The 27052-nt window shown below is 36.0% G+C and overlaps 1 protein-coding gene across 7 annotated transcripts in view; it reads left to right on the top strand.

Moving 5' to 3' along the window:
• DICER1 (dicer 1, ribonuclease III) overlaps positions 1-27052 on the top strand; it is a 67520-nt gene that overhangs the window by 31323 nt on the left and 9145 nt on the right. For all 7 annotated transcript variants that reach the window (XM_080396247.1, XM_080396249.1, XM_080396243.1 and 4 more), the window contains 17 exons: positions 1182-1350; positions 3427-3899; positions 6489-6621; positions 7345-7587; positions 7682-7836; positions 9764-9896; positions 10403-10478; positions 11607-11746; positions 14138-14317; positions 15156-15369; positions 15742-15895; positions 18082-18264; positions 18567-18672; positions 18772-18947; positions 19240-20023; positions 21451-21606; positions 24992-25874. In XM_080396247.1, the coding sequence (XP_080252373.1) occupies positions 1182-1350; positions 3427-3899; positions 6489-6621; positions 7345-7587; positions 7682-7836; positions 9764-9896; positions 10403-10478; positions 11607-11746; positions 14138-14317; positions 15156-15369; positions 15742-15895; positions 18082-18264; positions 18567-18672; positions 18772-18947; positions 19240-20023; positions 21451-21606; positions 24992-25874 (4358 nt within the window). The remainder of the gene's footprint in view (positions 1-1181; positions 1351-3426; positions 3900-6488; positions 6622-7344; positions 7588-7681; positions 7837-9763; positions 9897-10402; positions 10479-11606; positions 11747-14137; positions 14318-15155; positions 15370-15741; positions 15896-18081; positions 18265-18566; positions 18673-18771; positions 18948-19239; positions 20024-21450; positions 21607-24991; positions 25875-27052) is intronic.

Raw genomic sequence — 27052 nt, 5'->3', positions numbered from 1 at the left:
TTTCCTTGAAGTTAAGTACAAGGGGTGATTTGCCTTGGTATTCAGGTTTTCTGTAGCTGTTAAAATAAAACAAAAAAGACCCAACAAAACAACTAAAAAGAACCTCAAAAGACCAAACTGAAAAGCTCAACCAAATGACAACAACAAAAAGAAACCCAACACACCACACCGCCAACCTAAAAAATTCACGTTCCACAACACATTTCTGAACTTGTAAAATGCACCTTCTTATGTTTGGATAGTAACTGGGTCATGTTCAGAGTATGCCTAATGTTGCTATTTAATTTAGAAAAAAAGATGTTCTTAATGCCAGAAAAGTTGCATGATTTTTTTACTGTATTTTTCTCTCAAATAAGTAGCCTGGCTTTAGTGGCTGATGAAAAAGAGGGAGATAAGAGGAAGTAGTAAAAACTGTATTTAAATAGCAGAGCTGAGTAGGTGTTTTCCTCTGTTCTTAACAGAATGTAGAATTTTGTGAATGTTGCTTAAAGTAAAGGTGGTGATAGTGTGATGACTTGTAGGGGAAAATTATTGTGAAATGATTCATATGTAGTATGTTTTCCTGCACCAGCTGTACTGTGTTGTTGAATTTCAGCTAAAGGTAAAGATGGTTATTTCATGGTCTGGAACAGGTGTTTTGTGGGTGTGTTTTTTAAATGCATTTTTCTGAACTTGCGAGCCATTTGCTTTTAAGAATTTCTCACTCATAGCTTTGCCATTTAAGAATACTAGTTATTTTACTTGTTTAAGTGTATATATGGACCTAAATTTACATTATGCAGATCATTTTTATGATGAGTTATCTTCATAAATCTTGCCGTATCAGAAGAGTACATTTTGGAAAACCAAAATTGAAGATGGTTGTCAAATAAATTCAGATTGCTTTGCCTTAAATTTTCCAATATTTGAAATGAAGGTAGTGATAATAACCTCCTTTTTAGGCAGTGTATTAGAAAGAACAGTGTTTTACAATGGAGTAGTTTAGTATTTGGGGCAGTGGATATATTTTTTTTACATTGAAGTAATTTAACTGTGTATCTATTCATTATATTAATTCATGGTGGGGAAAGAAATATACTTGAATACGCTTCATGTTGCTGTTATTTGCCATATAACCTTAACAGGCTGAAATAGCTGACTTTCAGAAGCTGTGTTTAACTTGATCTTTGCCCTCAATTAAGATATACTTCTCAGCCATGTGAGATTGTTGTAGACTGTGGACCATATACTGACAAAAGTGGGTTGTATGGAAGATTATTAAAGGAATTGGATGAAGCACTTACTTTTCTAAATGACTGCAACATATCTGTACATTCAAAAGAAAGAGATTCTACCTTAATTTCTAAGCAGGTAAGGACATCAAGCTATGTGAAAAACCTGGGGAGCAGAAATCTTACTACTGTTTTTCTTTGCTGTGTGTGTTACATTACTGAAACAGAATCTAAGCTAGCCATCCCAGACTGAGCAGAAAGACTTCTGAATTTTTGTACTCACTAACAGTGCAGGTTTTCTCATAAATGAGTGGGGCTTGAATGACAGCCATTGATTAGAACTTCATCTAGCTTGAGATTCAGATTTGCTTAAGGCAATGAAACAATTCTGCACCCTGGTGTTGTGGGTCCTTATTTCTGAAGTCAAGAATTTGCCATCTTTGTGATCTCCTATGACCTTTGAATAATTCGGTACAGAAAAGGAGGTAATGCATCAGGAAATATATGGAAAAGGTGTACCTAGGTATGTTAAAAGATGATAAAGTAAGAATTTGGGCAAAAATTCCAGCCATAGATCTACAGTTTCTACAATTTATCTTAGAACAATATTGGACTAGTGCCACACCTTGCTGGAATGGAATTTGAACCTGAAGCTTGCCCATAACTTTCTTTGTGTTTGCCCCTATGTTTTCATGCAAGGTGTGAAGGGTGGAATCCAGGAGGCATGTCACGGGGTCCAGGCAGCCCTTTTTCCCCTCTTGGGCTTTGTGCTTTGGAATTACCTCCTGAGATACAACTATTTAAGTATATAAATTAACAAGAAGTCAGTAGTGAGTCACATTTCTATAATAGCCTGTGAGGAAGCTGGAGAACGTACTTTCTACAGCCCAAAGTATTCAGGTTTCCTTTAACATTCTTAGAAACCCAACACTCTGACGCTGTCCAGCAAAAGATTATTTGGGCCAGAGAGAAGGATTATACATAATGCAGCCTATCACAGCCTCACAGGAAAAGGAAGTCCTGGTTATTTCTGTGCTAAACTTGAAATGTTATAGGGTGAAATATATAAGGAATGCTGGCAGCTAGGGGCAGTCACCAGGATTTGCATAGTCCGGAAGAGTGGATTAACTGCTGTGCTTCTAATGCATGTAACCCTCTGTGCTTTTTTTTTCTGATCCAGTAGTTCTCCAAGAAGATGGAGGCACTCATATTAAGAAAAATAAATCAGTTTTCAGCCTGAGCTGCCTTTTGTCTTGATACCAGAGAGCATCAAGCCTCTATGTGCAGTTGTAATTAGTTTAGATAAATTTTGCCCCTAGTTAAGTCTTACAGCTAACAAATGTCTGGGAAGATATTGTAAAAAGGATGATACCTGTTTACTTCCTCACAGAAGGGAAGAAGAAAGAGAAATTAAAGCAGCAACTGAAAACTGTCATTCTGACTGTTATAATTCTGTTGTAACAGTATGTCCAGATCGTGAATCTTTTTAATGGTATTGTCATTGTACTGCATTTCTGGTTTTCTAGTTTGTTTGGCCACTTGACTCTTCAGGAGGGAACAGCTTGCCATAAGATAAGATGGTGGTGGTTCACAATTGTCCGTGCTGTTTTGTCTGAGCAGGGTGTAGTTCTCTTTGGTTTTCCTATTCCATCCATGTATACAAACCCTGATGTTGTTTGGGTTTTTTTCCTTTGAGAGACTAGACTTGTGAAGATTATCCTAAGGCCACTGTACAAGTTTCTGGTTAGATACTTTTGAAACCCTGGCAAATATCAGTAACAAAGTAGCAATGCCCAGTAAAGCATTAATTTTGTTAATTCCATGTTAAAATACAAAGGATGATAATTTCTGATTTGTTTATCTAGCTGTCTCAAGAAGCATTCTCCTTTCTAACATGATTATCTTAAGGTAAATTTCAAATCACAGTTCCACAAGACTGGAAAATATTCTTTGAGCTTTTTTTTGAGATTCAGAAATGTACAAAGTTCAAAGTTTAGTTATAGTAATTTAGGGGGGAGGGGAAAACTGGCTTCATTAGAAAGACCAATGTTCCCAAAGTCATCTAAATAAAAAAAGCAGACTTGTAAATATTTTTATAATAGAAAAATTGTTATAATCCTTACAAAGATTGTTATATGAGAAACAAGATCCTGGTCTTAAATGAATAGTTCACGAATGTACTCTTTGAACTGATATTTTAATTCTTTTGTTGTAGATACTGTCAGACTGTCGAGCTGTGTTGGTTGTTCTGGGACCCTGGTGTGCAGATAAGGTAGCTGGGATGATGGTGAGAGAGCTACAGAAGTATATCAAACATGAACAAGAGGAGCTGCACAGGAAATTTTTATTGTTTACAGACACTTTCTTAAGGAAAATCCATGCACTCTGTGAAGAGCACTTCTCGCCTGCCTCACTTGACCTGAAATTTGTAACCCCAAAAGTAATAAAGCTGCTTGAAATCTTGCGCAAATATAAACCATATGAACGGCAGCAGTTTGAAAGTGTTGAATGGTATAACAATAGAAATCAGGATAATTACGTATCTTGGAGTGATTCTGAAGATGATGATGAGGATGAAGAAATTGAGGAGAAAGAGAAGCCAGAGACTAATTTCCCGTCTCCCTTTACTAATATTTTATGTGGAATTATTTTTGTGGAAAGAAGATATACAGCAGTTGTTCTAAATAGGTAAAGCTTTTTATTTAAAAAAAAAATTAAGAAAAGAAAAGCAGACTCAGCTGCCAGCATGTGGATGCTAATATCATTAATATGTGGGGGATTGTCTTGTATTTTCAGAACTCTTATTGTAAAGTTTATTTAGGAGATCATACTGAATCTGTGTAAAGAATAACAAAAAAATAGTAATTTAGGCAATGTGTGAGTGGATTTAGTTGAAGGGACTCTGCTGATTGTATCTGTACTTATTCTGTATATACAGATGGAAAGACTGTCTCCTGAATAAGGAAGTCCTGAGTGTTTGAATTAGTATTGCCAAAACCACTCAAGCCCTCCACTAACCCATTATGGATCATTATACAGAACTGTTAAAGCAGAATTATAATTTTTCTTAAAATATATTTATTATGGTAATATGTAGAGACTAGAATCCCATTTTATGAAGTCAGTGATGACTGAAGAAGAGCAAAATTCATGGCATGTATTGTACTTTATGGGTGAAATGGGTAGGAATTTTCTCTAAAGCAGTAATTAGATTGATTCTCTTTCTTTAGAGACCTTTAGCAGCATCCACTGCACATACTGTATAATACTACAAACTAGAAAAAAAAAACCAAAACCCAAACCAAAAAAACCCTTGGCTTATTCTTTGATTATCATTACACACAACTGATGAAGTGGCTCACTTACTGTTTTATTTGGTGGATACAATGGAGTTCTGTTGTCCATAAGTTCCTTTCCAGAACAGAAAACATTTTTTTAAGGCCAGTTTCCTTCTATTTTTGTTGTGGTGCCTCTCCAGGTCCCTTAGAGAAAGTCTGATAGCAGAAGTTCTTGTGTCTGTTTGAAAAACAACACCTGTTACCTACTGCTAATAATACTTTTTTAACCACAGAGTTGAAGTCTTGCATGTTTCGCAAGAACTTGCAAAAGATGTGCATAGTGAAATGTTTAATTGTCTATTTCTATAAGAAATGAGGTACACTAAGAGTGTTTGAGATTCTTAGTAGGTACTCAAACTGAAGCTATATGACTTGACAGAAATGCCATGTGGAATAAGAAATATTTTTAAAAAAATTAGGGGGTTTGCCTAGTTATTAACCCATACTTTCATAGTATGTCTGTCTCAAAAGCCTAGACTGTGTACAGATATGTGATTCATTAGTTCAAGGCTAAATGAATTCACATGCATTTTAGTGCAGGAGGATCCCTCTCATCCATTTCCATAAGGCTGGCAAGCTATTTGCCACTCTTCTATTCTCTTGCCTATGCTTCCTGTCCATTTGTTTTAAGAGACTGCAAAGGAAAGAAGTCTTCAAGGTGTTTTATGTTCCCATAAATCTTGTTTAAAACAAAGACCAGGTAAAGGGGAGAGACTTCAGTAGTTTTCCAAGGGTAGAAAGGGCAGGGAAAACTAGCATTTTCCATCTGGTTTGGCAGCAGCTCACTGAGCAGGTGGTAGGTGTGTAGCTGGGGACTGGCACAGCAGCCATTGTCTCATACATGAGGCAGAACTTCTAGAGATGTAACTAGGGAAGGTTTGAGTGACTGTTGAGTTATACAGAGGAAGGCTGTCCTTTGGGTATGAGGAGCACGTGGCAATGGACATGATGGATGTGCTATGAGCAAAGTGGTACTGGGGTGGCTATAGTGAGACATGCAAGGGGAGTAATTTTTTTTTGTATCTGATCCGTTGATTTTTATGGGCTCTGCTGCTCAAAAACCTGTTACAGTTGAGAAATCCCAGGTTCTGTCCATGCTAATAACTGATGAACTAAGGATGCTACAGCATACTTACTTTGTACAATGTAATTATGCTTTTAAATCTATAAATGACTAGTTCTAGATTCAGTGCGTTATCTATATGATCAATCTTCTGCCACGTCTGTAAAATCAGAACAATGCACAAGCCAGCATTTTCTGCTTCTGTAACCTGAAGGACGTAGGGGAATAAACAGAGCATGGATGATCCTTGCTTCCCTGTTCAGTGTTCCTTTTACAGAATTGCATTAAATCCTCCAATTGTAGATGCATTTGGGTTAATTTTAAGAGTAGTAAACATCTTAATCTGTAGGTTGAGCATCGCTCTTTAGAAAAACAGGTCAACATTTTGTCATTAGTATACCTGAACAGAATACATATTTTAACATTAAGGAGAATAACAATCAATGTTTTAACCTAAAAATTAAAACCTTATGTTGAGGAAACATACTTTGTTGAGGGACCAGTTACAGGTCTTTCTGCTAAAATCAGTCATAATTTACAGAAAATAAGGTAAACTAAATTGTTGTGAGTAGGGTGCCTTAACAACAAGGAGCCTTAGAGCAATAGATTGGTTTAGAAATAGCAGGTTTTACCATGATAGGTCTGAAATGCATGTGCTGCACATATAGACTGCACCCATACAAAGCATCTTTTGTTACCTGTACAGAGGTTTTCACTAGAACTAATGTTTTTGGAGAATCTAAGGTCAGTTTATGTGTTAGCATGGCTTAATTATCATGCTTCCATTTTTTTCTTTTAATGTAGGTCTTGAAAACAAAAGATTGTCTTCCATTTTCCGGGTTGTGTGACTTCTAAAAACTTATGTAATATTTTTAGGTTAATAAAAGAAGCTGGCAAACAAGATCCAGAACTGGCTTACATCAGTAGCAATTTTATAACTGGACATGGCATTGGCAAGAACCAGCCTCGTAACAAGCAGATGGAAGTAGAATTCAGAAAACAGGAAGAGGTAACTTCAAGAAAAATAATTGAAACTAGCAGTACCTTCAGAACCTTTTGTTTTCTTCTTCCTTCTTTTAAAAAATTATTATTATTATTATTATAGTTTGTGTGTCTTAAAAACCAAACCAACAGGCAGAGTCATTGGCACTATCATTGGAAGTTCAGGGAATACCCTTAGTTTAACAAATACGCATACTTACTGGAGATATAGGTGTTCTTCATTTAAAAAAGTTTGAAGATATTGCTATGTCACATTGCACAAGCAGAAATTAAAACTTTCAAGTCATGTTTGTATCGGATCATCAACCATCTTTCTCTGCATTGGGTTAGTAGTACAGTGTAATACTGTGAAGAAGATCAGAAGTACCAGCTCTAGAATGTGCTCCACCCTCTGAATGTAGCATTTATTTTTATTTTTTTATGCTACAGCTGAAAAGTTGTAAACAAACAGGTGGGATTGTCTGTATTGCTAGTGGCTTCTTGGAGTCATGTAATATGACATACCAGATCTGTTTCCTAGAAATCTGTTCTGATAAACAGGCTTTCTGTGATTCTGAGAAGATTTTTTGTAGTAGTTTTATATCTACGTATTTAAACAAGTTTTTGGAATGTCTGACTGACTCTCATTGCTTTGGGTTTGTTTGTTTGTTTGTTTTTTGCTTTCAATGAATCTGATGATTAAAAGAGATCTCAGACTAATATCTCAAATTTGTCTTCATTACTTTGACAGGTTCTTAGAAAATTCCGAGCACATGAGACCAACTTGCTTATTGCTACTAGTATTGTAGAAGAGGGTGTTGACATACCAAAATGCAATTTGGTGGTGCGTTTTGATTTGCCCACAGAATACCGTTCCTATGTGCAGTCAAAAGGAAGAGCTAGAGCACCAATTTCCAATTACATTATGTTAGCAGATACAGACAAAATCAAAAGTTTTGAAGAAGATCTTAAGACGTACAAAGCAATTGAGAAGGTATGGGATCAGAAGAATGCGCATGCTTTTGTTAAATATATCATAGTAGTGTTTAAGGGAAAAATCTCACATGTTCTGTTCTTTAAATGTTAAGATCCTCAGAAACAAATGCTCAAAATCTGTTGATACCAATGAAACTGAAAGTGAACCCATTGTTGATGATGATGATGTATTTCCACCCTATGTGTTGAGGCCAGATGAGAACAGTCCAAGAGTTACTATTAACACTGCTATTGGACACATAAATAGGTAAGAGGCACATTCACTTTATATTTCTTGTCTTTGAATAGAAAGTTTCTTAGGCTGTCTCACGACATAGAAGCATAGGCTAGGGCATTGTGTCTATTTCCTCTTGGGAAACTTGGTGGTATCCTCCTTCCTAAAGAAAGTGGTCACAGTGGTTTGAAGGGATAATTTGCTTTTTGTCTGTTTATCCTAATGAGGTTCTAGCTCTGATAACAAAAGTAGTGATACCAATTCCTTTTTAATTAAAAGCTGCCCTGAAAACAGTTTCAAAATGGGTAGTAAGTTTATTTTTTTTAATTTTTTGCTCTTGACAAGCTAGCTTTAAAAAGACATAAATAGATAAAAGTGGTTTGTTAAAACTGTACTAAAATCTTCCAGTTCTAATATATGCATTTGTAATAGGAATCTATTATCATGTTGAAAAACAAAAACATGGTAAGCTGAACATAATAAAAGTTCATAAGACAGGATGGTATCTTCTAAAGGAGCTAGCTAAATATCATCTTTATAAGGCCATGGCAGTTGGAGGAGGTCCTCAGCGACAGGAAAAAGTAAGTGTTACGACACTTCAAAAAAGGCAAGGAAGAAGATCCAGGGAGCTACAGACTGGTAAAGTTTGCCTTAGTCATACGTAATCTTATGGACCAGGTCCTCATGGAAGCAGTTTCCAGGCACATAAAGGAAAAGGGGGTCGACAGCAGCCAGCAGTTTTATCAAGGGTGGGTTTTGCCTGACCAAACTTGTTGTCTCCTGTGTGATGAAGTGATTGACTCTAGAAGGGAAAAAGCAGTGAATATCATTTACTTAAGTAAAGCTTTTGATGCAACTGCCGTAGTACCTTAGTAGCCAAATTCTTGACATACAGTCCATTTTGGTGGACTGTCTGGTAAATAAAACCTGGCCAAGCAGTTGGATTCAAAGGGTGTAATGATAGATGATTGTTGAAGGCTAGCTAGCAGCTGGTTATACGTGGCACTACTTATGTCATAAGGGGTCCAGTACAGTTTAACACCAGCATGTTTGGTTTTGACACTGTTGTGGTTTTAACACCAGCTGGCAACTAAGTACCATGCAGATGCTTGCTCACTCCCCTGCCCCTTCTGCCACAGTGGGATGGGGAGGAGAATTAGGAAAAAGGTAAAGCTCGTGGATTGAGATAGAACAATTTAGTAATTGAAATAAAATATAACAACAACAATTGTAATGGGAAGGAGAGGGCAGAACAAAATCCAAAAGGTGGGGGTGAACCCCAAAAAACAAGCAGCTATGCGCACAGTACAGTTGCTCACCACACACGGACTGATGCCCAGCCAGTCCCTGAGCAGCGATCGGCAGCCCTGGCCAACCACTCCCAGTTTATATAGTGAGCATGACAATCTATGCTATGGAATATCGCTTTGGCCAGTTCAGGTCAGCTGTCCTGGCCTTCTTGCTTGCTGGCAGGGCCTGAGAAACTCAAAAGTCCTTGACTTATACGTTTCTAGTTCCTGCTATCAGCCTTCTCATACTAAATCCAAAACAGCACTGTACCAGCTACTAAGAAAATTAACTCTATCCCAGCCAAAACCAGGACAGACGCAAAGTTGGGAGAGGGGAAAGTGAATGCAGTGGAGAAAGGGCTACCGTGACAAATAGGAGGAATAGGACAGCAATAAATTCAGGAGATAAAGACAATTGCGAACTCTGGGACCTGAGATGGAATCTTCTTGTGCATCATTGCAACCTTGCTGGAGACCAGCTTTGTAGTAAAGGCCTTGGAGGTCTTCTGCTCAGTAGTTATTGAATATGAGTCGGTGGCATACCCTTGTAGTGCCCAGTATGGCCTGAAATCTTCTGTAGTCTTTACACCAGTAAAGCAAGATTCCACTGAAATACATTTAGGTTTCAATTTGCAGGTTTTGATGATGTATAAAATGTTTTGTCAACTTAGGTACTGCGCTAGATTACCAAGTGATCCATTTACACACCTAGCTCCCAAGTGTAAAACCCGAGAACTACCTGATCATACGTTTTACTCTACTCTCTACCTGCCAATCAACTCACCTCTTCGAGCTTCAATTGTTGTAGGTATTTGGGGAAGGAAAAGCATGGGGATAAGTGGATAAGTTGGTGTAGATTTCTGTGCAATTTCTAGAACTAGTTTCATTGTTGTTAATGAAAATCACTGCTGCTTTTCGTACGTTGTACTCAGTAACTGTATTTAGATCACTGTTTGTTTATGTTATAATCCATTTCCCGGCAGTTACTGTTTATTCCAAAGGCAAAAATATTTAGATACTCTTCCCAGTACCTTGGTTTTTCATGCATTTATGTATCAGTTGGAAAACGACCTTTATTGGTTTTGTTCTGTAGTATGTTGAGTTCTGGTAATTTGTAACTTTGACTTCTCTGGAAAAAACACATTAGTCTGAACATCTTCACAAAACTGTCATCAGTGGTGTGTTTGGGTTTTTTTTAAAAAAAGCTTTGCTTACCTTATATGTTTGAGTTAAGCTAAACTAATTAAATATGTATAAGAAGTAATGTGCTAATCAACCAAAATTTTAAAGAAATGTTTGAATGTTTATAGGGTCCTCCAATGAGTTGTGCAAGACTGGCTGAGAGAGTTGTAGCTCTTATTTGCTGTGAAAAACTGCACAAAATTGGTAAGAATTGGAAAAACAACACCTCTTTGGTAAAGAATCTTTTGTAATAGAGAATTTAACATGGTGCAGATGTTGTACATGTATGTGCATTTCTGCTATAGCCATCTACATAGCTTTCTTTCTCTTGCCTTATTTTGTGATATGATCATGTACTTACTAATTTAGCTTGCACCTTGTAAGCTAAAGTTAAATTTTCCAGGGGAATCTTGTTATTTAACGTATTTAATCGTTAACAGCAAATGCAACATTAATACAAGACGTGCAGATTTTGATGTTGAATATACTTAGTAAAGGGGAGAAGAGTCTTGTTCTCTAGAAGATGTTGATTATAGGTCAGGGACTACATTCTGCAGCTAAAAAGTAACTTGTTTTTTAAAGTGAATTGTAGCAAATCAAAATATAAAATAGACAGCCCTAAATTTATTACATTCTTTAGTGTAAAGTCATCTTCCAGAAGTAGGACTTTGCAGGATTACTTCAGTTCTCTTGTCTCTATTAAGTATAATGGAGCATATTCTTTATTGTGGAATGTTTTAAAGGGAATTCCATGTTATGGGTACTTTGAAGTACAGAAGTATTTATCTTCTAAGGAAAAAAAAAAATTGTAGGTCTGGGGTGGTTTGTGGGGGTTTTTTTTGCCCGAGTTAAACCTTTTGATGACTGAATTCATACTAATAAATGTATCCAAGAATAACACCATGATGGCTCAACTCAGTGTTGACAGTGCACAGTCAACAGTAGTAATTCCCTTTTTAGAATGATACAGAAATATAACTGTTCCCTCTTTCTTGGCATAACTCCATGTGAGTGATCTTTAAATGAGTGTTTCTGTTACTTGTTATTTTTATGGCTAAAAAGAGTTTATTTTTCTTTATTTTCATTATAGAAGTCAATGTTTTTTTGAAAATTACAGAGATTTTTACTACAACTAAGTATTTTTGCCAAAAATCCAATCTTTTATCGCTCTATCCCCAAAGTTACGCTTTTGGAGCGTTGCAGTTGTAAGCATATTTTAAAAACTTAGATGAAGTGTTTTCATGAGTAATCACGTCTACTGTGTAGTATCTGAAGGACCAAGGTGTTGTTAGTTCATAATGCTATTTCTTTATGCTCTTCCATAATATTCAGGTGAACTGGATGATCATTTGATGCCAGTTGGTAAAGAAACGGTTAAATATGAGGAGGAGCTTGATTTACATGATGAAGAAGAAACCAGTGTTCCAGGAAGGCCAGGCTCTACAAAACGGAGACAGTGCTATCCTAAAGCTGTTAGTATCACTTACTACTGTCCAGCTCTCCGATCAAATGCTTTATTACTAATAAGACAAAATTTTCAACTCTTGGTCTTACCTGATAAGAATCTTTTGCGACAAGTCTTGTATTTATAGTGGAAATATTTTGCAGTTTTAACTGTATGGAAATTTGCACTATGACCATATGCTTTGGGAGCATGCCTGTAGTTCAAAGAATGTACAGTTTCTGTAAAGCTTGTTGACTGTATTTGTCTGGTATAGAAATAACTGGGAAGAACTGTTCTGCATTAATAATCTGTAAAATTGTCTAAGTTGTCTGGTGAATGTACTACAGCAAAGGAAAAGGTACTGGCTTTTTAGACAAATAATTGAAGATTGAAGGAGGAGATGACCAGGGGGTCAAAATTATCTGCCAGGTGCCTAACACAGATATTTTCATTTTTATATATGCTTGGTTTAGTTTAGTTTGACTGTACTAGTCAAACACAAAATTTCATCATTTTTTTTGTTTTAAATCTTTAGAATATCAATTAATTATATTTTCAATATTTTACACTCTTTTAAAAGTTCTGAATATTATACTTAATATGCTAAAGGAATCACAGAAGATACTTAATAATGTAGAGCTATAGTAAGTAACGTATCCGTAGATCTGTTACAACAGGTTTCAGCCACATCAGTTTGTAAAATTGGACTTCTTAGATAGTATTTATGGGAGAACGTCAAATACTTGAAAAGTAAGAGAAAATGGAGAATAGCAGCTTTGTCAGAGTATTTTGCAACTATTCTGGAACCTTCCTTCTTCCCCTGCAGTTGTTACAGGTTCTGTCTAAGGTCCTTTGAATAGTAAAGGTGACTAATTCAGAATAGGTTGCATAGTAGCTTCTGATAATCTTTGCATTTCACAGAGAAACTGTTAGCCTTTGGCCCCACGTAGGAATGTCAGCATGTGCGCTCAGTAGTAGGCTGTAGTGCTGCGTTGTATGTTCACATCCAGCCTCAGTTATGGTACAGCCCTAAAGTAATTCTATTTTTTGCATCCTCCACATGCCCTAATTTTATTAGTACTTTAAATAATTGGTTATTGGAAAGCTTAGGAGAGGATACAGTGGCATCACAGAGTATGTTACAGAGGGAACAGATGAGAAAACCTTTTTCTTGCAAGACTTCACAAACAGTTTGAATCTTGGCACAGTGTTTCTTGGTGCTTCTTGTTACAAGTGACTTTGTCGATCCTCTTATCTCACTAGTGATTGTTGGAATAGGGGTGACTCATAAAATGCACGATTATGATATCCCTTATTCAGAGGAGTTGATTTGTCAAGTGATGCATCATGCTTTCTCAGTTGTTTTTGTTGAGTTTTTTTATACAGAATCCAAGAATACTTTCGCTTGTTTTTGTCTCAACTTTTCACATCTGGAAAAGAAGCTTTGGCAAATGTTTAAGGTCTACAAGATCCTCTGGGCTTAATATAGTTATTAAACTTATGAGTAATTTTCCATTAAGCCATGGCCATAGTTTTGCTACAATATAAATTTAAAATCCAGAACTACATGTATTGCAAATTTAGTTTTAGATAAACAGGAGGATCATTTTTGAGACCTACAAAGTAATGAACTCTGACCAAACATAAAACATGGTTTCTTAAGGTCTATGACAAATATGAGCAGCAGAGTTAAAAGTGCTTTTGGCTGTTGTGAGTATTAACATTTGTAAGTTACAGTTTTTACTAAAAGACTTCTATAGTGTAGTGCCTGGGTAAAGGGGTAGTGTATTGAATTTTGTTTGTGTTTGTTCCATGTATAAAACCCACTTTTGATACGTTTAAAAGTATGCTGGGGAAAAGTATCCGTGTTAATGAAGCTGTAAGTTCAGCCAAGCTTATATGAAAATTGAATTACTGGGATGTAGGGTTTTTTTCTGGGCATACACTTTTTTTTTTCTCCACCCCACCCCCCACCCCTTTTTTTTTTTTTTTTTTCCTCTCCCCTTCCTTCTTCTCCTGCTAAGGTCTAAAAAGTGTCCTCCAGAGTTACTGGCTAAATATGGAAATTAACATCAAAACTTCAGTTGTATTTATGGTGTATGTGTCCTACAGTTAGACTTCTATTTCTAACACAGGGTGTGTACAGAGGAAGTTTGGGGATGTAATGGAAGTTGCCTCTTGGCAAACAGCAAGATCTGGGAGCATCGTGCTCCCCTGATACAAGTGTTCAGACAGATCTCATGGCTGCCAGGCCAGGCTGCTGACCAAACGTTTTTGCTTATGAAAGAAAACATTACTTAAGTCCAGATTTTTAGCAATACTTTTCAAGTAAGCATGTGAAGCCATGTTGAAAAAAATTCTTTAGGTGAATTTTGGTGATTTTTATCACGTTAATTTTTTTTCTGTTTTTGATTTTTAGATTCCAGAATGTTTAAGGGATAGTTATCCTAAACCTGATCAGCCCTGTTACCTATATGTGATAGGAATGGTGTTGACAACTCCTCTACCTGATGAGCTCAACTTCAGGAGACGAAAGCTGTATCCTCCTGAGGATACCACAAGATGTTTTGGCATATTGACAGCCAAACCTATACCTCAGGTAATGATTCTAAGTAGTTTTCTTATTCTACATGCCTTGCAACCTGTCATTTCCCACTCTACTCCCTAACCCTCAGACTTGGGGACTTCTGGAAATGACAGTAAGTGCTGCTTGTATTAATAACCTCCAGAAAATAAGCAATAATATCCATCCAGTCCAGTCAGTTTGTTTTCTGTCTTTAGTAGTGGAACAATCTGTTCTATTTTTGCCGAACTATTGTTTTACAATTCTAATTTTTATAGTTTTGCAGTGGCAAATTTTAAATGTTCCTCCTATTTTGTATGAGGTATGATAGGAGCGGCATTATCAGCTACAGAGATGGCCTGCACTGCTACCTTGCGTGTATGAAAGCTATGATAAAAAGTCCTCTTGGCGTTCCTAGTCTGCAGCAGCAGAAAAAGTAGGCTATGTTAATTGAAATTGGCACGCCTTGCTTTGGACAATTTTTAATAGAAAGGCATTTTCTGTGGATGAGACTCAGTTGAGGAAGAGTTTTTTTCAGATTTTATTTTCTGTTGTCTGCAGAAGAAAATATTTCAGGAATATTGCTGGTTTTCACATTTCTTCATGATGGAAGAGACTTCCATTTTTACTTGAACTTGCATAAAAAGAGCAGCAGTAAAACGCAGAGAACTATTTTAAATAAACCAAACAGCTATTCTTTAAGCCTTCAAAATCTCATCCATAATTGAAGGTCATCAAAGGTCAAAATTCTGATCCAGTTTGCTGTGGGGTCAGGCAAGCACTACCTCAGTATCTGAACCAAACAGAAGGTACTTTGTAAAGGTCCTACTCTGGATTTACTCTCTTGATTTCTTTTGGTTTTTTTCTTATTTAGATTCCTCATTTTCCTGTGTATACTCGCTCTGGAGAGGTTACAATATCTATTGAGCTTAAGAAATCTGGTTTTACTCTGTCTCTGCAAATGCTTGAGCTGATAACACGACTCCACCAGTACATTTTTTCACATATTCTTCGTCTTGAGAAACCTGCACTAGAGTTCAAACCCACAGAAGCTGATTCAGCCTATTGTGTTCTACCTCTTAATGTTGGTAAGAACAGAGCTCTTGTTTTTTAAATACTCACTTTGAATTCCTTTAGTAACATGTTCGTTAATGTTTATGTTAAATTTCAGGTGTAGAAATAATACCAAATGTGTTAGTATGAAAATTTGATTATTTTTATTATTTCTTCACAATTCCAAATTAGTTTTAACTTGGTGATGTGAGTTGATTTGTCAGCTTGGTTTCAGCTGACTTTATAAGGGTCTGAAATTGTATATAGGTCTCCTTTTGAAATTTTTATGGGAAATAATCAAATATGTGTATAGAATAAGAAAAAATATACCGTAATTTACAGCTTCCCAGAAAAGTGCAGCCTGGAGAAAACTCCCCTAAACTGAGTTATGCATTTTCCTTTTTAAGTTGATGACTCCAGCACTTTGGACATTGACTTTAAGTTTATGGAAGACATTGAGAAATCTGAGGCGCGTACAGGCATTCCCAGTACACAATATACAAAAGAAATGCCTTTTATATTCAAGTTAGAAGATTACCAGGATGCGGTTATCATTCCACGGTGAGTACTGTGTACGTACTTTAGGTATGTACCCATTGTATCTATACAAGCACTTGTAATAAGGGGATGTTAATATCTGCAACGGGATTGCTTGTAAGAAATGTGTGCTATTAATCTGAAGATATCTGGTGGTGTCAGAAATAACGTAAAGATATTCTTTTAGTCAATAGTTACTCTACATAGTAGGATTTAAGTGTTTAGGCCTCCCAAGTCTTGTTACCTTTTTATTAGGAATAGTAGAGTTCACCAGAAAACTTAGGTAGTATTCTGATAAAACGTTGCAACCTCATCAAGAACTGGCCTACTGAAAACCAATTATAACTTGGAAGATCGAGTGGGAGTCCTGTTCTCTGATTACTGCTTATTCGTACCGAAGGTCTGCTAAAGTTATGCTGTTGGTAGGTGGAGAAATTAACAAGTGAAAAAGACTGGTTAAAAGAATCTTTCTATCGAGTGGTATTCATAGGAGGAATTTACTTCATTTCACGTACTGGGTATGCAAAGGTTCTCCAGAACTGTTAGGATTTGTGGAAACTTAATTGTTTCCTATGTTATGTTTGGCATGATTTAAAAAATGAAAACGGGCTGATTTGCTTTTGCTTGTACCTAGTATATTGTAAACAATGGTAGTTGTAGAACGTATGTGGAAGATACATATCAATACTTTGCTTTGGCCTCATCTGTGTTGGATAAAATGTCTTCCCACCAGTACTGGTGAATACTGTGGTAAAAATGATAGTGTAAAAAATGTGGGATGGATTGTCACTGTGTATAAGCATTGCTTCATGTGATCAGAGTTAATGCTGTAGAAGTCAGTCATAGGTGCTGCGAATTAACACAGTTGTTGGATTCAGTGAAGCTGTGGTGTTTCACCTGTCTGAAGATCTGGCTATAGTACCTAAACCAGTATTACTCTTCCCTCTCTTGTTTTAGGGGTTTTTTTGATTGGGAGTAGGACTGGGATGAAACATCTCTTCTTAAGAGAATTATTAGTAACCATCTGATTATGGTCAGACTTGGGAGAAGCCAAAAAAATTTTGGCCTTGTTTCGTACATCAAGAAATGTCAGGATTTCAAATACTTACATTTCCAGTCAACATAAAAATGGTGGAAATATGTGCTTGTCCTTCCCTATTCTACTTGATTGTGAGCTCCTCAGGGGAAGCATAATACAGTGTCTGTATGGATACAGTTGGGATTTAATTCTTCAGAACAGGCATAATTGCAAATAAGATTTTAAAAAAAAGGGACTTTCTGAAAGCTCCTTTAACCAGCATGTCCTTCAGTGAAGAAGTTCAGACAGCCTGGGAATATGGTTTTCTTGATTTTTCTCTTTGGAACAAAGCTGAAAAGACTCATTAATAGTGTGTTAATTTTATTTAGAGATGTCTATTTAGGTACCTGAATAGAAGCTTAAAATGATAGATGCAGCAGATCGAAGTATGAAATATCTTAATATGTGAATCTAAATATTGAGTGTTGATTTCATGTTTTTTAATTACTGTTTTCCTGTGCATGTTTATCACCATAGTATCCAACAAGCATCAGTAGCCACATTAAAGGTGTTGCGGCATTCTGCATTTATTTTTCTAATATTCTGCCTGTATTACCAGAATTGCATTATCCTTGGAAGGTTCATGAATTTACCTTACGTATTTGGGGATTTGCATTTTAATTTTTATTGGGAGGGTGACTTCGTTAAAATGCCAGTTTAGATGTGAGGGAATGCAATCTTTGTATACAATAGAACTCTACTTCTACTTATGGTAGCACATAGGAGACTGGACATTAAAAAGCCGAATTATGAAATTTAATTTTTAGGGGTTTGGAATTAAGAAATTATAGTTCTCAGTATTACTCTTGGAGATTGTTGTCCACAGGTTGATTTTTATATTAGATACTGAAGGCATAAATCCTGCATTTAATTTAAGTGTTTCTGTAGAGGGAATTTCATAGGTTATAGATTGATTTTTATTCTCCCTTATCTGATGACACATCTCACTTTAGTATTTGAGTTAGCTAAACAAATGGTTTCTACAACAACAAAAAATCCAAAAACTCAAGTGTGACCTATTCAAGTTTATCATCCATCCACATTATAGCATGAAAGAGCTTAGCACAAGCTTTATTCTTAACACTATAACATATGGCAAAATACTATTTTTTTTTTTTTTTTAATTTTTTAGGTATCGAAATTTTGATCAGCCTCATCGATTCTATGTAGCTGACGTATACACTGATCTTACTCCACTCAGTAAATTCCCTTCCCCTGAATATGAAACTTTTGCTGAATATTATAAAACAAAGTATAATCTTGACCTTACCAATGTCAACCAGCCACTGCTGGATGTGGACCACACATCTTCAAGGTAACGTCTTTGTGTCTGATGTTCATAGTTTAACAATAAAGTCTTTCTTTTTTTAAGTGTGAGATAAAGCTGAGGCCGTAAGTTTTCCATAATAATTCCTGGGTTTTGTTTTTCTTGAGGGGTACTTAAGTTATGTAACAATAACCGTAACCTGAGTCCAACTTCCTTTCCAGAGGTAGCTGCGCTTCACAATGTATTAAGGTTGAATACTAAGAATAAGTCATCACTTCAGAAAGTTTAGGCTAGTAAGTTCTATTCGTTAATTATCTACTTACATTAAAGTATTTTTACATGGTTTTTAGACTTAATCTTTTGACTCCTCGCCATTTGAATCAGAAGGGAAAAGCCCTTCCACTAAGCAGTGCTGAGAAGAGGAAAGCAAAGTGGGAAAGTTTGCAGAATAAGCAGGTAAAATAGAAGTATCTAATTCAAGTTGCATCTCTCTTAACAGTGATATGATGACTAGCTTTACAGGTAAAATTTTTCTCTTACCCCTCCTTTCCCCAGATACTGGTTCCAGAGCTCTGTGCTATACATCCTATTCCAGCATCGTTGTGGAGAAAAGCAGTTTGCCTCCCCAGCATCCTTTACCGCCTGCACTGCCTTTTGACAGCAGAGGAACTAAGAGCTCAAACAGCCACTGATGCTGGTGTAGGGGTTAAATCACTTCCTGCAGATTTCAGGCATGTATTTTTTCAGTATGTATTTTTCAATACGATGTCTGACTTCATTGGAAGACAAGGTGGAAACATAAGTATTACTGCATGAATTTAAAACTCATGCCCTTTGTTTAATTCATGTCAGTTTTCAGTGAAACAGTTTAAAAAGACTTGATTATAAATGATGAAGTTAGATGCTGCAGTCACTGTTCTTTTCAGAAGAATGTGGCTTTTTTTAAACACGTATGTGCATGTAGAGACTTCTTGTCTTGTGATAATATTTTTTTGTTAACGAAATTGGTGTGTATCTTTACAGATATCCTAACTTGGACTTCGGATGGAAAAAGTCTATTGACAGCAAGTCCTTCATCTCTATTCCTAACTCCTCTTTAGCAGAGAATGAAATTTACTGTAAGCACAGCACAATTGTAGTCCCTGAAAATGCTGCACATCAAGGTGCTAATAGAACCTCTTCTGCAGAAAACCATGACCAAATGTCTGTGAACTACAGAACATTGCTCAATGAGTCACCCAGTAAACTCCAAATTGATGTCTCGGCAGAACTTGCAGCAATTAATGGTGTTTCTTATAATAAAAATCTTGCCAATGGCAATTGTGATTTAGTTAACAGAGACTTTTGCCAAGGAAATCAGCTGAATTACTGCAGGCAGGAAATACCTGTACAACCAACTACCTCATATCCCATTCAGAATTTATACAACAGTGAGAACCAGCCCAAGCCCAGCAATGAATGTACTCTACTGAGTAATAAATACCTTGATGGAAATGCTAACAGATCTACCTCAGATGGATGCCCCAAAATGGCAGTGACCACCAGTACTTCAAAAGCTATTAATCTTTCAAAAGACAGAGCAGATTCTGAAAAGAGCCCTTCCAGTGGGTACTCCTCAAAAACTCTTGGTCCTAATCCTGGTCTCATTCTTCAAGCTTTGACTCTTTCAAATGCTAGTGATGGATTTAATCTGGAGCGGCTAGAAATGCTTGGTGATTCATTTTTAAAGCATGCCATCACTACGTACTTGTTTTGCACTTACCCTGATGCTCATGAGGGACGTCTGTCATATATGAGAAGCAAAAAAGTAAGTAGTAACAATCCGATGATATTATGTAAAAGGTATGCTGTAACGAGCCATATATATAAAACATTTTGCTAGAAGATTAAATGGCAACAGGTTGATTTAATTCCAGTCTTTACTGATTATACATTAGGTAGCATGCATATTAGGAATAAGAATACAGGACTACAGGATTAATATTGCCATAACTATGAGTGAGTGAAACTGTTTTCTACAGTTCATTTTGAAATCTAAACCAGCTGATTATCAGCCTAAGAAAGGGCAGGGCTGAACAGAACTAAAAGGTCAGGGTGAGTGAGGATGCTTGGTGGGCTGAACACTAGAGTGGTGTGTAGAAACTCTTTTACAGGAGTGCTTGAATGAAGGATTGAGTTAGCAGCAACAGACCCTTAGGTTGTAGCTTTATTTGACCTTTCCTTTGTTTTCCTCAGTAAGTTACTTTCCTTGAAAACTTTCAATATGATCTTACCGGAACAATAAAAACTAAACAACAAAAAACCTTACAGAACTGTTGCATCAAAACTTCTGTAAGTATTTTAAAGTAAATGTAAACAGTAAGGAGCAGTCTTCACTTCTGCTGCTCCTGTTTTTAAATTCTGGAATAATCAATCATATGAAAGTTTGTTTGGGTTTTTTTCCCCACATAATGTGATAGCTTGAATGGAATGCTAAGTATTTGATTGTCTACCTCTAATAAAATGCATCACTGAGAATTAAATGATTGAGTAGTTTAATCTTGGAAAATGAGGAGGGCTAAATAAATTGGACAGTTCAAATAAAGGAAGTGATTGAACATTCAAGTTCAAATTTCAAGACTTTAAAAACAAACATAGAAAGTGTGTTTCAAATGAGAAACAAAGATCAGAAGTTGATAGTTACAAACATACTTCCTTTTCCTTTTTGTATGCGAGTGCATTTTTCTCTACCCTTAAAAATATTTAAAAGAATTTTAAAGGCTATCAAGTAACATCTAAATTATGACTTAATAAGATTTGTTATGTGGAACTGTTTTAAGACTTTGCCAAGGTTTAGGTTGGTCTGTCCATAATAGCAATCATTTTTAATTCCAAATCTAGTCTAACTGTTGATTATTAACACTGGTAATTAATGATACTTTTACAGGTTATATTTACTGTTATTTTAAAGGTAGCAATAATTTTGTTTTGCAAAGATAAATTAATCTGTCAGAATTCTTTAACTGAAATTGTCACACCTAATATGCTTGGCCTTAAAAAAAATAAATAAAATCTGTATCTTGCTGTGGATTGGTTGTACGATATTAAGAAAGCTGAACTCCCTTTTGAAAATGCATAACATACAAGATCTGGCTTGACAATGTAAGATTGTTTTGCTCCTTTTGCATGTTAACCTTTTCAATATTTTTATGTAAATGTATATCCAGAGGTTTATCAGAATGTTTTTTCTTGAAGGTCAGCAACTGTAACTTGTATCGCCTTGGAAAGAAGAAAGGACTGCCTAGTCGTATGGTGGTATCAATTTTTGATCCTCCGGTCAATTGGCTTCCTCCTGGTTACATAGTAAACCAGGACAAGAGCAACAATGATAAGTGGGAGAAAGATGAAATGGTAAGACTTTAATTCTGTTGAGGAATAATTATTTGTGTATCTGTATTCTCTCACCCATACATCCTCCTATGCCAAAGATATTTTGCTATGTTTTCTTAAAAACAAAACAAAACAAAACCCAAAAAACCAACAAAGCAAATATGTATGTCTGTTTCCCTTCTAAAACTTCACTGTAACTTACTGAAAATGAGAGGAACACTGATCCTGAATAGAACCTGGAGTAAGGAAATTCACTGGATATCATCCAATAATGACTGAATATGTTAATGGAAAAGCAGAGGAAAAAAACTTTTCTTTTGCTTGTAGTTAGCATGCTCTTAGGAGTTTTTCTGAAATTTCTCATGGAAAATTTAAACAGAATTATCATTACTGATTTTGCTGTGGTATGTATAGGCAGAACACTGCCTGATGTTAATAAATAATGAGTCCGCCTTTATAGAATATATGAAAAAGAGTTGGTATTTTTCATAGGGCTGAGGCAGAACAAAGATTAGGTCTGACTTGAGAAAATGTTCAGTATTGGTTGCTGTTGGCTACATACACCATGGATATGACTGAGAGCTGCATCTCATACAATGCTGGCTTAGATACCCGCACTGTCTATCACCAAAAGTTTCAGAATGACAAATCTTAATGAGGAATGATTCATACTATTTTCTGACTACTCTTTACATACAATGAGTTTAGGAGTGTGTATATAAGAAATCTCACTGATCACAGCAATCAGTAACATAGCCTTTAAGTGTTTGAGACTGGTTTGCAGGGTAAAGGGGAGGAAGTTGGTGGTGGTTGTTTTTTTCTTTTCCCCAATTCTGAAGACCACACTCGGTTTGTAGAACCACCAGAGGGCACATGAGAGAACTGCTAGGTAGATGTACTGTGCAAATAAATGTTTATTGCAGAATAAAACAACCTGATTATTGTAGTTCTGTATTGTGCCAAGATTTCAGTTCAAAGATTTACTGCTATACCTTTCTAAAAATAAGATCGCACATTTGGGACAGGAACTAATCATTGGTTTTAAAAAGCTCTCAGTTCTCCATAACTTTTCAGTGGCCTCTTCCTCTTTGCTAGTCACTGTTTATTTTTAAATAAAACACAATTTTAGACCAAAATGCAGACAGTGATGCAATTTAGTAGATTTTTTGTGCTATGTAGATATTTTGCTTTCTTATATGTAAATTTCATTTTCCGTCCATGGACTGATGGTCTATGACTGGGGCTAGAAATCTCATCATTATGACAAATTGTTACTATAAACAGCCTAGTCAAACGTTATTTTTTTGTGTTATCAAGCTTTATTAAGGGTAAGGATCTTCCTTTGTTCATTTGATTAAATAGCTGTTTTCTAAAAAGCATGCAAAAAAAAGCATTTACATCTATTTTTAGCTTGTAAGTGGCCATAAGTTACTCAAAATCAATCAGGTATTCTTTAAGAAAAGGTCTTTTCTTCTGGGGTTGCTTGTTGATTTATTTTGGAAATGCTATCTAATGAAGAAAAAAATCAACTATCAGAATTGCTTCCTATCTCGCTTACCTACTGTTCATTCTCATCACTTAGGATTGATTTTTTTTTTTTTTTAATACAAGAAGCAATGTGCAGAAAACGTTAGGGTAGCTCATGTAGCCGTCTAATTTTAAGCTAATTTAAGAAACTTGTGAATAAAACTGTAGTAAAAATGAAATCTATCATTTACTAAATCTGCGAAAACAGACACCGAAATCTGTTTTGAATCATCCATGTAGACATGCCTCATTCAGAGAGTGTATTTTTGTCTCAGTGACAGATAAAGACAGGTGACGTGTAACAAGAAGGAAAGAAGCACTAGCTCTAGTTGGGAGTCATTAGTCTTATCTAGAGCATTATATTGCTACTAGTATACAAAATAACTATTTCAAATGAAATTTTCCTCTCTGATCAAAGTAGCAGACATCCCTGCTGTGTGTTTGTGAGATGGGTAATTACAGTGGCAGAAAGTCTCAACTATGAATTTCTATAGCCACTTTTTTGTCCTCTTCTCTCATTACTAAACCTGACTAAGCCTGCTCCATCCTGATGAGGAACATCGTGATCTGTTTGATCCCTAGATGGTTTCAGGTGCTGCGTAGTGCACCTTACAGCTGCCACCCATCCACACATCTGGAGAGCTGTGCATTTGGCCCAAAGGGAGAGGTCCCTAGTGGTAGCATCTGGGTCACAGACTTGCAGGATTAAGTGACAGAGACCTACAATGTGACATACGTAGATTGAGGGCAGATAAAGGCTGTTTCACTTGATGCAAAATGGTGTTGGCTTTCAGAACCCAATCCAGAAAACCACTTTGATTCTGATATTACTCCTATCAAAACCAGTGGCAGAATTCCCACTGACATCAGTGGTGCTGGGTTGTGCCTGTGAGTAGTCCTTTCGATATTAGGAAGGTGACATATTTAGCTAATATGTTTAAAGTGCTTTCCTGGATCAGGACCATGGCAAATTGTACGGCATTGTATAGCTTGTATTATACAGCAAAAACTGGCCGATATATAACCTGTAATAAGCAGCAAGTTCACTTACTGAATCCCCAACACATGCAGTCAAGACTATTACCCACACAAGCATTAGATTCTTGCCAGCTAACTGGTATTAGACTCTCATTTTTGATGTGTAATATAAAAATCACTTACAGCGATTCCCTAAACTTACTTTCTTCTAGTTTGCCATGTAGACTGAATTAATTCGCAGCTGTGTTTGAGGGCGTGGATAAATGTATTTTGCTGCTTCAAGTGATGATTATTGAAGTAGGGTAGAGAAGTTCTTGTAGTAGTTTCATTGAAAATGTTTTCCATTTGTGTCCCAAAACTGAGATGATTGTGATAGTGACTATAGCGAACCTGCAAACCCCTTAGTATTTGCCATCAAAGGATGTAGAAAGAATCTTCGAAATTACATTGATTCAACATTTGTAATAGCCTTACTTAGCAGCTAGAGAGAATGATGCACCCAAAATTGTTTCTTGTAATTCTCTACTTGTTAATGTAGAACTTTCTTTTGTTTGCTTTGATGTGCAAGTGTATAAAGTTTGGTGAATTTAAAGTTAATGTGCATCACATTCAAGTATAAGCACTAGCTCCTGTGAAATGCGGCATGTGTTTGTTATATGTAGACCGTGCACTGTTATAGGTTAGTAATTAAGGGTTTGTTTTTCAAGACAGTTGTTCTAGTCTTTAGAATGCTAGTGTTAATTGAGGTTGCATTGTGCATCTGATCAGACGATGAAATTTGGAACATTAAAAACCAGTCTTATTTTAGAAGACACTACTGAAATCGTAGTCTTCTGACAGTTCTGGAATAAAAGTTTCTCACTTCCCTCTTCAGTAGCATATTTTTTGTGTTCTTTCATAGGCAAAGGAGAACTTGTTGGCTAATGGTAAACTTGATGATTATGATGATGATGAAGAGGATGAAGACCTAATGTGGAGGTTACCCAAGGAAGAAACAGACTTTGAAGATGATTTTCTGGAGTATGATCAGGAGCATATCAAATTCATTGATAATATGTTAATGGGATCAGGGGCTTTTGTGAAGAAAATTTCACTGTCACACTTTTCAACCACTGATTCAAACTATGAATGGAAAGCACCCAAAAAGTCATCCCTGGGTAATGTTCAGTTTTCATCAGATTTTGATGATTTTGACTATAGCTCTTGGGATGCTATGTGCTATCTGGATCCTAGCAAGGCTGTTGAAGAGGATGATTTTGTAGTGGGCTTCTGGAATCCCTCAGAAGAAAACTGTGGTGTTGATGCAGGAAAACAGTCTATCTCGTATGACTTGCATACAGAGCAGTGTATTGCTGACAAAAGCATTGCAGACTGTGTGGAAGCCCTGTTGGGCTGCTATCTGACCAGCTGTGGTGAAAGAGCTGCTCAGCTTTTCCTGTGTTCATTGGGGCTGAAGGTGCTCCCTGTAATTAAAAAGAATGATTGGGAAGGCACTTTGTGTGCTACCAGAGAGAATTGTAACAGTGAGCAGAAAAATCTTTCACCAAACTCTGTTTCTGCTTCTGTAGCTAATTCAGAGCCTTCTCTGTATAAAGACCTGGAGTATGGCTGTTTGAAGATTCCACCAAGGTGTATGTTTGATCACCCAGATGCTGAAAAAACCTTAAATCACCTTATTTCTGGTTTTGAAAACTTTGAGAAGAAAATTAACTACACTTTTAAGAACAAGGCTTATCTTCTTCAGGCATTTACTCATGCCTCGTACCATTATAATACCATTACTGGTAAGTTGTCTTAAACAAATTAGAGTGTTTTCCTGTATTGTAAATGCAAGCTGAGCAGTTTGTGTTCCAATATATAGTCTTTTTGAGACATACATTTCTTTAAGAAGTCAATAATCTCTGTATACAAAATCTTAGAAAATAATATCTTACCCCTCATTTAGAGGGAGATACTTGTTGAAGCTGTAGCTCAATGATTATTTGTATTTTGACATGATACAGGTAGAAGATTTACTGAAGCCTAACCAAATTTTGGGAAAGGGCAATGTTTTTTTAGTCTCTGATGCTGTATCACTAGTTATATATGACTGATACTAGATGCTCCTTTAGCTGAAACAAGTTCTTGTAGAATTGTGGAAAATTGCAGTGTACTTCTAGAAGTAGACATCATGTTTTGCAAATATATTTAGCAAATTTGTGCCATAATTTAATTCCTAGAATATTACCCTTTGTACTTCTGAAGATTAAAAGTAGACTACACAATTGTTATTAGCTGAATAGTCTATAGGATAGCAAAATACAAAGACTTCTCTTTGTAGCTGTGAATTGAAAGGCTTAATTTAAGTCTAGGCGTGTTATTGAGTAAATATTTAAAGTCATGAGTTGGAAGCAGTTGACTAAATCAGACTAAATTTTAATTTCAAGTGTTAACTGCTTAATGTTTCTGTACATGATCTCATAAAAGGTTTTACGGCAGTACAAATTTGTATTTCTGTAATCTTACTGAATTACTTTTGCTTATACTAATTAATTTAGAATTCATTCATTCTAAAACTTTAAATATTTTCTATGATAACATGCCATTAAAACAAACCATGGTAAAATTCCAACCCTGTTTGAAGTGAATGGCAAATTCCTGTGCAGTCAGCAGTCAATTTTTCTCCATACTGGGGGAATTGGTTCCTTATTCCAAGAAGTAAGCGAGCTTTGCTTTAGTTAAAGAAATAAGTAATTTTGAAATGTTAGTACATAGAGATATAGTCCCAACAAAACACTGAAACGTTCCTTTGATTTTTTTCATTTGAGGTAATATTACCCACATAATATATTTCGTTTTTACGATATTTCCCAAAACATATAGAAAGGGAGGTAATTCCTTTTTATAGATACACTAATAAACAGAAACCTTGAGTCACAGTGTCTAGATGAAATTACATTTTTGGTAGCAGAAATCTGATTCC

Source organism: Falco punctatus, assembly GCF_963210335.1.
Source record: "Falco punctatus genome assembly, chromosome: 7".
Lineage (NCBI taxonomy): Eukaryota > Metazoa > Chordata > Aves > Falconiformes > Falconidae > Falco > Falco punctatus.
The sequence above is the reverse complement of the archived record's forward strand: the minus strand, read 5'-3'. Positions and strand labels throughout refer to the sequence as shown.